Here is a 15,426-nt window from a genome sequence, read left to right as displayed (position 1 = left end):
CCCAGCTGTAATTCACACAACATACTGCAACCCCCACCCCCATATGAAAAGGTTTTTCAAAAAAAATAAAGAACCAAATAAAAGATTTGATTGTTTGAGCAGTTCCCAGAGACATACACTATTGCATATTACTCCATGTAAAAAGCTAAAAACACTGAAAATGTTATTTTACAAATGAAACGCTATTGTTTCACACTTCTACTCTGCCTACCTTCTGTTCCTGATCAATTTTGCTATCACAGAAAAGACATAGCATCAAAAATCTGAAAAGTCTGGAAACTAACTGTAACATCAGCACTCATTACATCCATTTTCTACTCTAATTGCAGGCCACCTGCATGTTTGTTAATATAGAATTAACTCTTTTAATTATACAAATAAGCCATTCATTTATACATTTATGTCCATAATCAGGTGGGTATCGCACTAACTTTCCAATTTGATAAACTACAGCTGAAATGTATGCATATTAGGAGACAATATGTATGCATAGGAGACAATAACAGTATGCATAGGAGAAACAATAGTCAGATGCAACCACGCAGCTGAAACAGAAATCTAGGTAGGCGTACCAAGGGACAAAGAAAGAGTGCGCCACTTGTAATAATGGGCAAAAGGAGGCACAGTAAACCTTCTTTTGAAGATCTTCTATCAAGAAAAACCCTATGATGAGACCATTCAAAATGAAACAACCTATAGTGCCAGAGGATGTAACTCCCAGATCGGAAAGAATTTAATGATCTCATGCACAAGAGTACTTATAGAACTGTGCTTAATGATGCAACTAGGCTCAAGTCAAAAGCATGTTCAGCTTTTGATGTACTCTGATTGAAAGGAAAGTCCAGTGCTGCACAATATATGTTATAGGAACGTGAAATGTGAGAAGCATGAATCAGGGGAAATTAAGACATTGTAAAAAAGGAACACACTGTATAAACATTGAATTATTTGGTTAGTTAAAGTGGACAAGAATGGTAACATTTTGAGGGATAATTATACATGATTTGATTCAGGGAATAACAATATAAGAAGAAATGGAGTGGCATTAATAGTGAGGAGAGATGTAGCATAAGCAGTCAGAAGTTGTAACACAATGCCTGACAAAGTAATATCAATAAGACATCATGTGTAACCCATTATTTTAATCATAATCCAAGTGTATGCTCCAAGTACATAGGCAGAAGAAGAAACTGAAAGATTATATGCTGGAATCCAGGAGGAAAATTCTTATTAAACATAAGTTATTCGAATGCAATCATAGGAAAGAGAGTAGAATCAAAAATTGTAGAAAAAATTAGGCTAGGATAAAGAAATGAAAAAGGAGGATGATGGACTGAATTTTGCAGTCAACAGCTTGCTCATAACCAGCACATTCTTCAAGCAAGAAACATGGCAACTATTCACAGACATCATGGCAGGAAATTGGATTGGATGGTGCTTGTGCTGTCTTCCAACTTTATAATTCTATGATTATATCACTTGATGCCTAACAAAAAAATCAGGCAACCTAACTAGAAGCAGAAGATGAGGACACTCTACTCTCTCTGCAAAAACAAAGCAAGAGCAGTTTGTGGCAGAGACCAAAAACTTTTGATTTAAAAAAATCAAGGTAAAGCAAAAGAAGATTAGTAAATCAATCATACTGCAAAATATAAGATGAATAACATCCCTTTATAATTTAAAGAAAATGTAAAATAGATTGGCACAAGTAAGCTAACTGACTGGGAAGATACAACATTGCACCTCTATTTAAAACACAAGTAAGAGATATTCTCTGCATCCCCAAAAGTAACAGGCAAGAATCAGCATTAACAATATGGTTCAAGAGTAGAGCTGTCAGCCCTCCATATCCATGGGTTCTTCATCTATGGATTCAAACAATGGATTTTCAGAAATATGCAAAAGAAGAAAAAAAAGCAAACTGTGATTTTGCTATCTCTAAGGAATCCTGGAATCAAACCCCAGGTGACACTTGGGGAACTATAATAAATTTCTATTTTGCTATCCTGCCAGAACACAGCAATTAATACAAATAAAGAAAACAAATAAAAAACAAATCTGGTTTTAAAAAGAACTTGAATCCAGGGCCCTTCCACACAGCCCTATATCCCAGAATATCAAGGCAGAAAATCCCACATTATCTGAGTGTGGACTCTGATAACCCAGTTCAAAGCAGATATTGAGGGATTTTCTGTCTTGATATTCTGTGATAGGGGGTTGTGTGGAAGGGCCCCCAATCTTTTGCTGGAACGTGTACAAAAAGAAAGAGTATAGTTGGTATAAAAGAAAGAAAGCAAACCAAAAAAATTAACAAATCTAAAAATAACCAGTATGGAATAAAGCAAATATATGAAATAGAAAGATCAAAAGTGCCATGGAAAATAAATATATTTGGCAACAAAAAAACAATCTAATCTCCAAAAACTGGAAGTTTCACATACTGTCATCATAATGAAAGAGAGTGATACAGATGTCCAAGCCTACCATATGTCAAAAACCAACAAAATTCCAAAGACAGTAATTGTTTAGGTTCCTGGATGAAGCAGATTATCTAGATCCAGTTCTAGGCCTGATTATGGGACAGAGACGGCTTTGATTGTCTTGGTGGATGACCTATGAAGAGAATGGGACAGGGGGAATGTGTCCCTGGTGGTTCTCCTGGATCTTTTAGCAGTTTTTGATACCATCAACTATGGTATCCTTCTATTGGTATTGTTCTAGAGGTATTGTTCTTCAGTGATTCCGTTCCTTGCTGGAGAAATTGTCTCAGAAGGTGGTGTTAGGACAGTTCTGTTTGGCTCCTTGGACACCTGCAGGGTGCCTTAGAGCTCCATGTTGTTCCCCATGCAGTTCAAATTGTTGTTGTTATTATTATTTATTTATATCCTGCTTTTTCTCTCTACATGGACACTTAAAGCAGCTATACATGAAACCGCTGGGAGAAGTCATCCGGAGTTTTGGAGTGTGGTGCCATTGATATGCAGATTACATCCAACTCTTCCAAAGAAGTGGATCCAGTACTAAACTACTGCCTGGCAGCTGGACTGGGTAAGGGCAAACAAACAGAAGCTTAATCCAGACAAGACAGAGTTGTCCTTGGTTAGTCAAAAGACAGATCTGGGAACAGAGATTCGGCCTGTATTCAGAGTGAATAATAATGCTACACTCCCTCTGAAAACACAAGTTCACAGTTTGAGCTTACTCCTGGATTCAGTTCTGAATCTGGAGGCCCAGGTATCAACAGTGACCAAGAGTGCTTTTGCACAGCTAAAACTAATGCCTGTTCCTGGAGAAGTCGGATCTGGCCATAGTGGTACATGCATTGTTTACATCCTGGTTGCATTACTGTAATGCACTGTATGTGAGGTTACCATTGAAAAGTGCTCAGAAGCTTCAGTTGGTTCAAATAGAAGCAGCCAGGGGGCACACAACTCTGCTGCTGCAACAGGTCCACCAGCTGCCAAAATGTTTCCAAGTACAATTCAAAGTGCTGGTTTTGACCTACGTGGCCTTTAGGACTCCTGTCTAGGAAGGACTGTATCTCTTTCTATGAACTTGTCATACATTTATGATGAACTGGGGAGGGCCTTCTATCTGTCTCACCACCCACTCACCAAGTGCGTTTCATGTGAACATAGGAGAGGGCCTTTTCTGTGGCTGCTCCCTGACTGTGGAACGCTTTCCCAAGAAAGACCAGAAGGGACCCATTCCCATACATTTTAATTATATTTATTATATTTAAGTGTACTTTAACCTAACACACAGAAGTACTATTTAATTGGTTTTTAAAATTTTGTATTTGCTTTGTTTTAAATTGATATTTATTTATCGTGTCATCAGCAACCAGACATTTGTATTACATTTTTAACATTTTACATTTATCAAAGTGTGTGATTGTTAGCTGCCTTGTGTCCCCTTGGGGAGAAAAGTGGGGTATGAAGTAAATAAATAATAAATACTAATGCTTTTTTCTTCAATGTCAAAATATTAAGAACTTAGGAAAATTGTTTGGGCATACTGGACCTAATTCCATACTATACTATTGTGTTGTCCAAAATAAGCAACTGCAAGCCTTGTTTTCTTGTTCCAAACCAAACATCAAAAAGAGCCCAGAACTTCTGTCTTCATTTTAAAGCAATTGCATTTTGACATGTTTTCCAAATGCAAAACATGGGCCAGCTTTGTCACTGGTTTGTTTCAACTTATATAATTATAAATGAATAATAAATGAATAATAAATTAAGAGTTTTCCATGTTTAGTGTTCATGTATGATTTTTGGTTTACAGATGTCAAGGGCTTCCTCAATCACATTAATCAATTCCCAATAGCACAGCGTAACAGCCCAGTGTGGACTGCAGGATTTTCTCCCTTTTGGTGTTGCATGTATCCTCAAGATAACCAGTTTTTCCATAGACAAGCATTCTGTTCCTAGCTTTGTGCTATACTATCTAACCATGAATGTTATCATCGGGTATGATGGCAATTAATATATTCCTCGGGGTTTGGCATTTGCTCTGTTAATAGAGCAAAAATAATTTTCTGAATTTAAGACAATCCCCAGGCAAACCTATCGCAGTCTTCTTGTCAAGATTTGTTCACAGTTGGCTTGCCCTAGTCATCCTTTGGGGCTGAGAGAGTATGACTTGCCCAAGGTCGCCCAGTAGATTTCTCTTGCTCATCAGAGATTTATAATCATAATATAATACTCTAAACCAGGCCTGCACAGCAGCAGTAAGGGGCCAAACTTAAATAGGCTAAACCTCTTTGGGTCACCAATAGGTTTTTAGGGCCTCACTCCTAGTTTATGAGAGGGCGTCTTTCTCTCAGAGCCAGCAGCAAAGTGGATTCGCCTCTATTTCCTAGTCTTCCCTTAATGTGGCGGAGAGTTGCAGTGCTTTACTGGGGGAAAGAAGAAGTGCCTCAGTGCTTACCTCCGCTTTCCTTTCTTTTTGCTTCTGGGTTACGTCTGTCATCTCCTTCTCCTGTGGAGGGAAAAATCACCATTTCCCTCATTTGTGAGGAAGAAACTTAACTTCGCTATGAAGGCTCCACAACAACTTCATGGTGAAGTTACATTTTTCCCTCACAAAAGAGAAATAAATGGTGAGAAGCTGGCAGTTTGTCTGGACGGAGAAGGCAACCCAGAGACAAAGGGAAAGGAAGGGTGGCAAAGGCAAAAACTGAGGTCCTTCTTCTTTATCACCTCAGTCTCCCTATAAAATAGCCAATCTAACATTAAATTTTAACAAAATCTGGATCTCAAGATCCCAACATCCCTGAATCAAGGTCTGATACCCCTTAAAATTTCATCCCCATCCCCACCCCCACTGCTATAACCTGAATCTAACTGCCTCCCTAGGCTATGTTTCCTACTGAGACCAACACTTTCAGCATCCTGACTGGATCCATCAGTATCACACACTTTGCCACAGATTAGTTTGGTAACTTTGGTGAATACAAAAAGAAACGTGTAGAGGGAAAACACTTGGAGAGGGAAATTGTGGTTTCTAGGGGGTACTCTGCTGTAGCACTGGATGTGATTCTAAAGCTTAGTCAGGTTCAGAGCCTCTGTGGGACGCACAAAATCTTTATGAGGGCCACATCCAACCACCAGGCCACATGCAGCACAGGCCTGCTCCAAACCATGCTGGCTCTCCAATGTTAGTGGAATTTAAATTATTCTATATACTAATGTTAATATCTGGAAATTTTAGTCAAAAAATGAACCCAAAAACTAAGTCAACTAATCCACAGGTCAATGTGACTCTTGTAGCTTAACTCTGATCTAAAAAGGGAACTACCTCTTCTCTAAGTGGACTGGCAAAAGGCAAGAACTTAGTCCATCCTAGGAGAATCTAAAAGAAACACTGACACAATCTATTCTTTCTGTTGTGGCGCAACTTCTGGACCTTTTAAATGACCGGGAGAAGGAATGGTGAGAATGGTCAGGGTTTGCTGGCTCCCTGAGGTGCCTTTGTTGCTCTCCCTACTCTGCAAAGTGACTCTTGACTTGTCTGTAGGCCATATCAAAACCCGTAACTTGGTCCAAAACCTGTCATCAACTTATACATTAATATATACGGAATTATGACTAACAAGACTTATTCAACTGAAATAGTTCATGCTAGATCAAAGTCAGACTTAGCTCTATGGGTAACGCAAGCTTTTTGGCTTATCTTCTGCTCACACAAAGGGTTGCTCCAGACCGGCCAAATGTGATGGGAGGCTGCAGTATGTGTAGTGTATTTCTCAATAAACCAGACAATGTGTTTGTTGCCTTGGACTATTTGGTAGCATTTTTTTTAAAGAATCCAAAATATTTTCAACCACAAGGAAAGTTCTAAGTTACTTTGTTGTCTCCATGCCTTTCTCTAGAGACTCCTTCCCCACTGAAATAGTGCCTTCACCCCTACAGTAATAAAAAAAGCCTTTCCCCCCCCCCCTCTCTCTCTCACACACACAGCAACAGAGGCTCCATCCCCTCTCCCCATAGTAGAGATTCTGTTTTACTTTCGCCTTTCTTCTGGACACTCCCCTCCCCCAAACAGAGGTTCAATTTCATCCAGCATGTGGGGGTGTGTGAAAAAGAACACACAGGAGACAGGGGGCTGCAGAGACAAAAACAACCTGCAATACCTGGCAAAAACTGAGGTAGCAGCTTACAAGAGCTCTATACCAATTTCAAGAAGCCAAACGAAAAAGTGGAATAGTTGTAAACAAACTACGTGCAGATCTATGAAAAATATTTATATCCTTGCTTATTAAGAGTGGATTTGACCATTCAAACTAGGCCACATCAACATTTTAACCATGATTAAGGAGAAAGCACTGCATTTGCCTGAGCTGAAAAGCTACCATACTTCAATTTTGTTTCTTAAATTTCCATCGCACCCACTTATCTTTGCAATTTTTCACAATTTCAGCTGGGATCTCACCTTCTCTAATCCTCAATTTTGACAATCAGGCAGTGTTAGTCACATCCTAACTATGACATATGGCTCTTGTATTTTTGGTTGTTAGGAATTGTGGGAGTTGAAGCCTAAAACATCTGGAGGGCTGAAGTTTGCCCATGTCTGGGCTTAAGGCTTTAAAGTTTAAGAAGTATAACTCATACAAGAGCCTGTCAAAGATTATGTTATCTTAAACATGAGGTTAAAAATTTTATCATCTGATAATTATACTAAAATGAATTATTCTTCTTTGACATTTGTTCTGAAAAATTAATTTCCTTCCACTGATCAGCCCTCTCTCAAATCTAACATTTTCAACAAGTAAGTCTAAGTCTAAAAACCAGATTTATCATTAAGATCGCCCCAAAAAAGGGAAGTTCCCAACATAAACAGCATACAAGTTTGGAGAGAAGGACAAAAACAAATGTATTTGTAAAAGAATCCAAATTTGGTAGTCCTTCATTGAGGAAGCACTGGGGAAGTTAGCAATGCACTTGTCTCTTGAAATATTTTTTCTTTTAAATATAGAGAATCCCTTGATGAGAGGCTACTTCTGGCTGAAATCTTTTCGGTTCCTGTCAGGTTCTTATTAAGTTAAATGTCACTGCTTGGCTTTGTTTATGCATGCATACAGCCTGAGAAATGAAGACTGCAATCCTATACCACTTGCTCGACTTTAAGAACTCAACAGGATTTATTTCCAAGTAAGCATGCATAGGATTGCACTATAAATATCCTTGGAATCTGGAAAGGAGACAAGTTCCTTTCCATCCTACTACCTGGATATTATATTTTATATGTATGTGATTAAACATTTGGGCATACAAGATGCTAATTTAGTGTCATTACATACAACTGAATGGACTTAAAAAGTACTGTCCAATGTCTAACTCATATTTTAGGGCTGTTTCTCTTATTACAGATAGGTAGATCTATTTTCATGCCCCATGTTATATGGAAACAGAAGCATGTATTTTTTAATAATGTTTGCCCCTAACATGCCTCGTAAAATGAAATTAAAATACTATTTGCAAAATTATGTGAGAAAAAAGTTTTTACATTTTAGTCAAGACATTCGCACTTATTTTCCTCCACAGTCTTAACACTTGAGATACAGGTTTACTTACATATGACAGATTCATATTTAAAATGTCCTAACCCTGGCTGCACGAAAGACATGCCATTGCCCACTTTTGGCAGGAGATCTTAAAGGAATAGAGGTGGGGTTAATGCTGGGCTATTTTTACTCTTAAGTACAACCATCTCTATTTGCAGCAGTATATCATTAGCAATACCAGCAGCAATGCAATTCTAAGTATCTTTCTAATAAAAATGTGTTACAGCAACAATCCTATTCCTCTTAACTGGAATTAAGTCTGATTGAATAAGATGGCACTTGCTCCTGAATCAAAATGTGATGATGGCACAGTACCAGTTTTAACCATTAGAAATGTAAAACTCTCTATTCCACAAATTTCAAATATCCAGAAGCATTCTACACAGATTCCTACAGGAGTCATTATACACACACACATGCACACACTTAAAGGCTTTGAAGGAATGTTTGGGCTAAAGCAAGTTTTGATAGTTTAATTGGTTTCTTGACTAAACAGGCTAAACTGAATGGGTGCTTTTTTTTTACTATATCTTTAGTTATATTTTAACTTATCTGTTTTAAAATGTGAATTTACATTGTTTTTAATCTCTGTTTTATTATTGGTTCTCTTTACTACATTTCAGTTGAAAGACAGGATACAAATTTAATAACTAAAGCAGTGTTAGAACATATCAAAGTTATTAAATATGCTTTGATAACATGACATCAAAAATGCACAAGATACAAGTACAACATTCAAATACAGTATTTAAGCAGCAGATATTCTCTAATATAACCTACCGACTAGTGCCCAGTTAAGTCTTGGTATCTTAAATCCTTTAAGGACCAGGCTTGGCCACATTACAATACATTTACAGCCATTCTTTTAGGTTGGCTTTATTAATCTACAATTATCCAATCGTTATCTCTTCTGTCAATTGTTTTCCAAAATGATCTGATAGAAGTCTTTTAAAAATTCTAAAAATATATATTTAATGAGAGATACATACACACACGTTTCCATCAATGTGGCGCTAGAAGCAATATCACACAAAAGCTGACAGGAACAACCTGGGGATCACAACCAGATACAGTGAAGACATCGGCCCTTGTGCTTTGTTACTCTGCTGCTGAGTATACAAGCCCAGTGTGGAACACACCTAACCATATTAAAACAGTGATGTGGCTCTTAATGAGACGTGCCGCATTATCACAGGATGTCTGCACCCTACACCACTGGAGAAATTATACTGTTTAGCCAGTATTGCACCACCTGACATCCACCAGGAAGTAGCAGCCAATAATGAAAGGACCAAGGCAGTGACATCTCCGGCCCATCCTCTGTTCAGATATCAAACAGCACATCAACGCCTTAAATCAAGAAATAGTTTTCTAAGATCTACAGAGATACTTGCAGGAACACCTCAGCAAGTGAGAGTCCAAAAGTGGTGGCCTAAAACCCAGAACCTCATGCCATGGCTGATACCGAATGAGAGACTCCTTCCTGGGCACACATAAGACTGGGTGAGTTGGAAGGCGCTGAACAGACTGAGCTGTGGCACCACGAGATGCAGAGCCAACCTTAAGAAATGGGGCCACAAAGTGGAGTCCACGACATGTGAGCCTGGAGAAGAGCAAACCACAGACCACCTATTACAATACAGCCTGAGCCCTGCCACATGCACAATGGAGGACCTTCTTATAGCAACACCAGAGGCATTCCCAAGTGGCCAGCTACTGGTCAAAGGACATTTAATATAATGCCAAGTTTTTTAAACTTTTGTGTTTTTTAAATACATTACAACTGTACCCTTGGTTGGCTTCTGAAAAGATAAATAAATAAATCAGTGTTGCAACATAGTACACATAGCATATCATAGCCATATAGCTAAGCAAAGCACAACAGCCACTATCATTAAGAAATGTTCATATATCTCACTGAATTTCAGAGAGTTAATAAAAACATTTTAATAACTGGAAATTAAATTATTTTATGGTGATATAACAAAAATAACTCCAAATCAATGGGCAAAAGTGGACAATGTAATAAGCGGGTTGTTGTAGGTTCTTCCGGGCTATATGGCCATGTTCTGGAGGCAATTTTTCTCCTGACGTTTCGCCTGCATCTATGGCAAGCATCCTCAGAGGTAGTGAGGTAGAGGACCTCACTACCTCTGAGGATGCTTGCCATAGATGCAGGCGAAACGTCAGGAGAAAAATTGCCTCCAGAACATGGCCATATAGCCCGGAAAAACCTACAACAACCCAGTGATTCCGGCCATGAAAGCCTTCGACAATACAATGTAATAAGCCATGGTTGGTGCTGGCTACTTATCCCAAAAACTGCATGACAGACAGACCATGACTTATTCTCACTTCTGTTTTGTTTTTCTCTAGTCTTTTTGTAAGCTCAGTTAGAGAATAAGGCCAGGAACAAGTCCTGGTTGTAAGTGTGGATACTGTAAAAAGAAAGAGGGTAAAAAGGAATAGCTTAAACTAAGAAGTTCAGGTCGTGGTATGGGAATAGTTAACAAGTTGTGGCTTGTTAACTGTAATGTCTAAAACATAAAACATCAGTTCTGATTCACACTTGTACATCAGTATCATATAAAGCCAATGAAAGTGACTCAACTGTTTGTACTACTTGTGCATTGCAACACAAACTTTTTATTTTTTTTAGTTTAAATAAAAAGTTTGAATACAACAGTTTCTAATTTGTTTCAGTATATACAAGATTTGCCAATGTGTTTATATTCTAAACATATGACTAGGAGATTCGATCTTGACAAAAGATAAAAGTAGAAGTAAAAATGGACTTCTATTAAAGGTTCTCAATACTTCTTCCAATCTAATGAGCACCCACTAAAATTCTATAATGCTACATAATTGCTTTGCAAAATACATGACTGCTCTGCAAGTTCTGTAATCATGTACAACTTGATATTACAGTTCATGCATAAATGTTTGATTCAATCTAAATGAGCCCTTATTCTAAATATTTTAATGTCAAAGCAACCATCTGTAGTATCAAAACATATTAACTAAATCTCTTGCAATTCATGTATTTTAAAAGTGGCAGTTTTTTTTTTTTTCAGATCAGGAAATCCGTTCCTGAAATAAATTAGTTTCTTATAGTTCTACTAACCCTATTGTCTGCATGTAAGACCAATTTATGGTCGCAACTTGACACTTAACTGGGACAACACTCTATATATTTTATTCCAAGCATTTATTTGCTAAGACCTGTTACAAAATATGAAAAAAATCCTGTTTAACTAGGTTTTGAATGACACCATGGCCAGATTCTTCTGAGTTTTGCAACACGCTTAAATCCTATAACTTATTTTTTCTCAGACACGTGGGATTTTATTTATGAAAAGCTTCTGTAATTGTGTCAGATAAACCTAGTGTTTAGGCCTATAAACCTGCTCAATGGTTTACCCTTGAGCCCCAGTGGGTTTAAAGACCTATACACTAGATATGTCTTATATAATTACAAAGTTTCAGAGTTTGCCAGCCTACGAAGCAAACTTACTTAGGAATTCTACCACAGTCCATTTTACAGGTGTATTCATTTAGGCATAGAACTAGACAATGCTTTAATCCTAAACATATATGCTTAAAATCTGTCTGCATAAATACACCTAGGCCAGTGCTACACACCAAGGTTAAGTAATTCTCTCTTTAGCGAAACACAATGTTTTTTCAGGTACCAGGCTGAGACCAATCCCAGTTCTGTCACCACTTTCCTACAGCTGAACATACCAATTGAACCTTATAGGTGTAAAGCTCTCCTCCTAAGCTATATCCAGGTAATCATACTGAAAGCACTATCTAGTGTTATAATGTGCATTCTTCAAAATGCTAGCTGTATGAATAAAACGTTAGAATAAAAGAAACAAGAATAAAAGAAACAACATGATTTCCCCAAGGTTTAAAAGTGGATGTAATAAATAATATTCATCCCAGCACCTTGACAATCCCTCTGTTTTGATAAAATGTCATTCAGAACATTCACATACATACAGTTCAACAGCCGTATTTCCAAAAAATTACACATAGGCATAAGCTTTATATTCTATAGAAAGGAGATGGTTTTACAAAATTACCTAACAGATTGGCAAAAATTGTCATTTTTTGGTCTTGCCTAAAATTATTTGAAACAAGTTAATCATTTCATAAGACTACTAAGGGCCCTTCCACACAGCCATATAACCCAGAGTATCAAGGCAGAAAATCCCACAATATCTGCTTTGAACTGGGTTATCTGAGTCCACACTGCCATATATTCCAGTTCAAAGCAGAAAATGTGGGATTTTATTTAGCTGTGTGGAAGAGGCCTATGAGATTGTGGTTGTTCCATCTTCTGATTTCAGAATGAAATTATTCTGATTTTTGCCCTCAAAGTTGTAGTTTAATTTATTCAAAAAACTCAAGAGGGGTAATAGTATTTCTAACTGCTACAAGTTCACACCACTCCCTACACCTAATTGAGCCGGTCTGTAAATAACAACAATTCCTGCCAAAAATGGCCAGATTTATTCTCTCAACATTTATGGAACCTTGTGCTAGTCAATGCTGAAGTACAATTTTGTAACAGGGATGTTTCATTGTATTATGACAGCTACCCTTCAAGAGCTCTGGCTAAATTCAAAATGCCACTTCAATTTCAAAATTTTCAGTACTGTCCTGCCAAACACCCCATTGTGTAAACAATAATAATAATAATAATAAACAGCTTTTCCCAACTATAGATAAACTGAAGCCCCTTCCACACAACTGAATAAAATTTCACATTTCCTGCTTTGAACTGGGATATATGGAGTGTGGACTCAAGATAACCCAGTTCAAAACAGATATTGTGGGATTTTCTGCCTTGATATTTTGTGTTATATGGCTGTGTGGAAGGACCATGGGATATATGGCAGTATTGACTGACGACCCTTCCTGACAGGCACTATAACTCAGGATCTGATCCAAGGCTTTCTGCTTTAAACTGGATTATATGACTCTCCACTGCCAGATAATCTGGGATAAACAGAAAACCTAGGATCAGATCCTGGGATATAGGATCTGTCAGGAAGATACCTCAGATAACCCAGTTCAAAGTAGATTTTGTGGGTTATTCTGCCTTGATATTCTGGGTTATATGGCTGTGTGCAAGGGCCTTGAGGATTGAAGCAACAAATATTCAGCTCACGGAAACTTCTCAGCACTTGGCAGGGAATTATTATTACCTCTCAAGAAGAGGTTCGAACCAACGGGAACTGCCTTTTAATTCACGTAGAATGCAACACACAGATTTCAATGTGGTATTCACAAAATACAACACTTGAAATGTCAGGAGAATTAGTGTAGAAAACGCCCCTAGCTGTGCTCCTGGATGACACATCAAAGGGCGTTGGTGCAAAATGCCACCACTACGACTCTGCATGGGAGGAGGAGGAGAGTAGGCTCCGGAGGGGCAACATTCAAAGCAGGAAGAGGCAGGGGCGTGTGTGTAATGTGGGGGTGGGTGCCTGTCGTGGGGGATTGGGGAAGACAACGCCTAAAATACAGGAGGAAGCGTGTGAGGCTCTGATCCTCCTCCCAGCCTTATTATTATACAAGCCAAGAACATCCATCTATCCATCCATCCACCCGCATCTTGGGCCTGGCGCACACAACACAGGGAAAGGCAGGGAAGCAGCTTCCCGGAAGCCTCCGTCTCATATGAGCCTGTCACAGTTGCGACACAGAAGAAGGGATTTGGGAGGTGAAACAGACTCAGGGCCCTTCCACACAGCCCTAATATCACAGAATATCAAGGAAGAAAATCCCACAATATCTGCTTTGAACTGGGTTATCAGATAATGTGGGATTTTCTGCTTTGATATTCTGGGATATAGGGCTTTGTGGAAGGGCCCTCAGAACCGTCAGCATTGCAATGGATGTGATATTCTTTTCCACCATGCTCGATCAGAATCTCAATGGGCTGTGTGGAAGGGCCCTGAGTGGTATGTGAGGGGCCTTCCACATAGCCCTATACCCCAGAATATCAAGGCAGAAAATCCCACAGTATCTGCTTTTAACTGGGTTATCTGAGTATACCCTCAGATAATGTGGGATTTTCTGCTTTGATATTCTGGGATATGGGGCTGTGTGGAGGGGCCCTGAGTGGCAGAGGGTGCTCTGAATGGCTTTTCCTGCTTTTTGACAGGGGGTTAGACTGGATGGCCAACTCAATGATTCTACTTTGGAAATGACGGCGATATGGATGGGAAAATATCGACAAGAAAAGGTGTTTTTGTTGGCTCTTCTGGGCCCCTTCAACACTGCCATACGATCCTGATTACGGAAGCAGATAATCCACATTATCTGCTTTGAATTGAATTACACTGCCCTATAATCCAGATTATCGAAACAGACAATCCACAGGATCTGCTTCGAACTAGATTATACAGTATGAGCCCACACTGCCATATAACCCAGTTGAAAGAAGAGAATTTGGATTTTGTATGGCAGTGTAGATGGGGCCCTGGAAGCCCGTGAAGGGAGGCTGAATGAAGACCCCTCCACACAGCCCTATATCCCAGAATATCAAGGCAGAAAATCCTACATTATCTGAGTGTGGACTCAGATAACTCAGTTCCAAGCAGATATTGTGGGATTTTCTGCCTTGATATTCTGGGATATAGGGCTGTGTGGAAGGGCCCTGAGAATGTATTTTTGTCTCTCTGGTGGAAAAGGCATATGCATGTAATCCCTGCAGAGAGAGAGAGAGAGAGAGAGAGAGGCAAGGCGCCAGTCCGGCTCTCAGCTGAGAGAAGGGCAGGCGGAAAGAGACAGCGACGACGCCATGCGGAAGGGAAGGGAAAGCGAGGCAGGCCTCCCCAGCCCCCGACTGGCTGGCTGGCTGGCTGACCGGGAGCCTGGGCCCGAGGAGGCGGAGGAGGCCGCGAGGAGGGAAGCGTCAGCAAGATGGCGACGTCTCGTCCCGTTTCCCCGCTCGGAGCCTCCCCAGTGGCGACGGGCCCAAGCCTCCTTTTACAGGCCCCGAGGGAAGCCGCCCTCGATTTCCTCACAGCTCCCGGGGAGAAGGAGGCCCTCCCTCCTCCCCCCCCCCCCGAGAGGAGGCTTCACCTCCCTCACGGCGTACCTTTGAATTTGAGGTCGGTGGGCGGATCGAGCACCAGGATCTGGTCGTGCTTGGCCAGAGCCCCCGCGGCCGCCATCGCTGCTGCTCACACGTTCGCCTCAGTCCGGGAGCGGGAGGAGGAGGAGGAGGAGGAGGAGGAGGGCGCTCCGGTCGGGGAAAAGGAGGGGAGGGACGGAGAGGAGGAGGCGGAAGACGCGTAACAGGAGCACGCGCGCTCTCGTCAAGGCAAGCAGGCGTGTGT

The 15,426-nt window shown here is 39.9% G+C and overlaps 1 protein-coding gene across 2 annotated transcripts in view; it reads right to left on the bottom strand.

The window, feature by feature from the left end:
* Positions 1–15,426, bottom strand: part of VAPA (VAMP associated protein A) — a 30,746-nt gene extending 15,320 nt beyond the window's left edge. Inside the window, exon 1 of one of the 2 annotated variants that reach the window (XM_060775034.2) lies at positions 15,186–15,426. In XM_060775034.2, the coding sequence (XP_060631017.1) occupies positions 15,186–15,261 (76 nt within the window). In that variant the 5' untranslated portion in view covers positions 15,262–15,426. The remainder of the gene's footprint in view (positions 1–15,185) is intronic. The other variant, XM_060775035.2, reaches the window with a different exon arrangement.

Source organism: Anolis sagrei, chromosome 4, assembly GCF_037176765.1.
Source record: "Anolis sagrei isolate rAnoSag1 chromosome 4, rAnoSag1.mat, whole genome shotgun sequence".
In the NCBI taxonomy this organism is placed as follows: domain Eukaryota; kingdom Metazoa; phylum Chordata; class Lepidosauria; order Squamata; family Dactyloidae; genus Anolis; species Anolis sagrei.
This window is presented reverse-complemented; position numbering and strand designations above follow the sequence as displayed.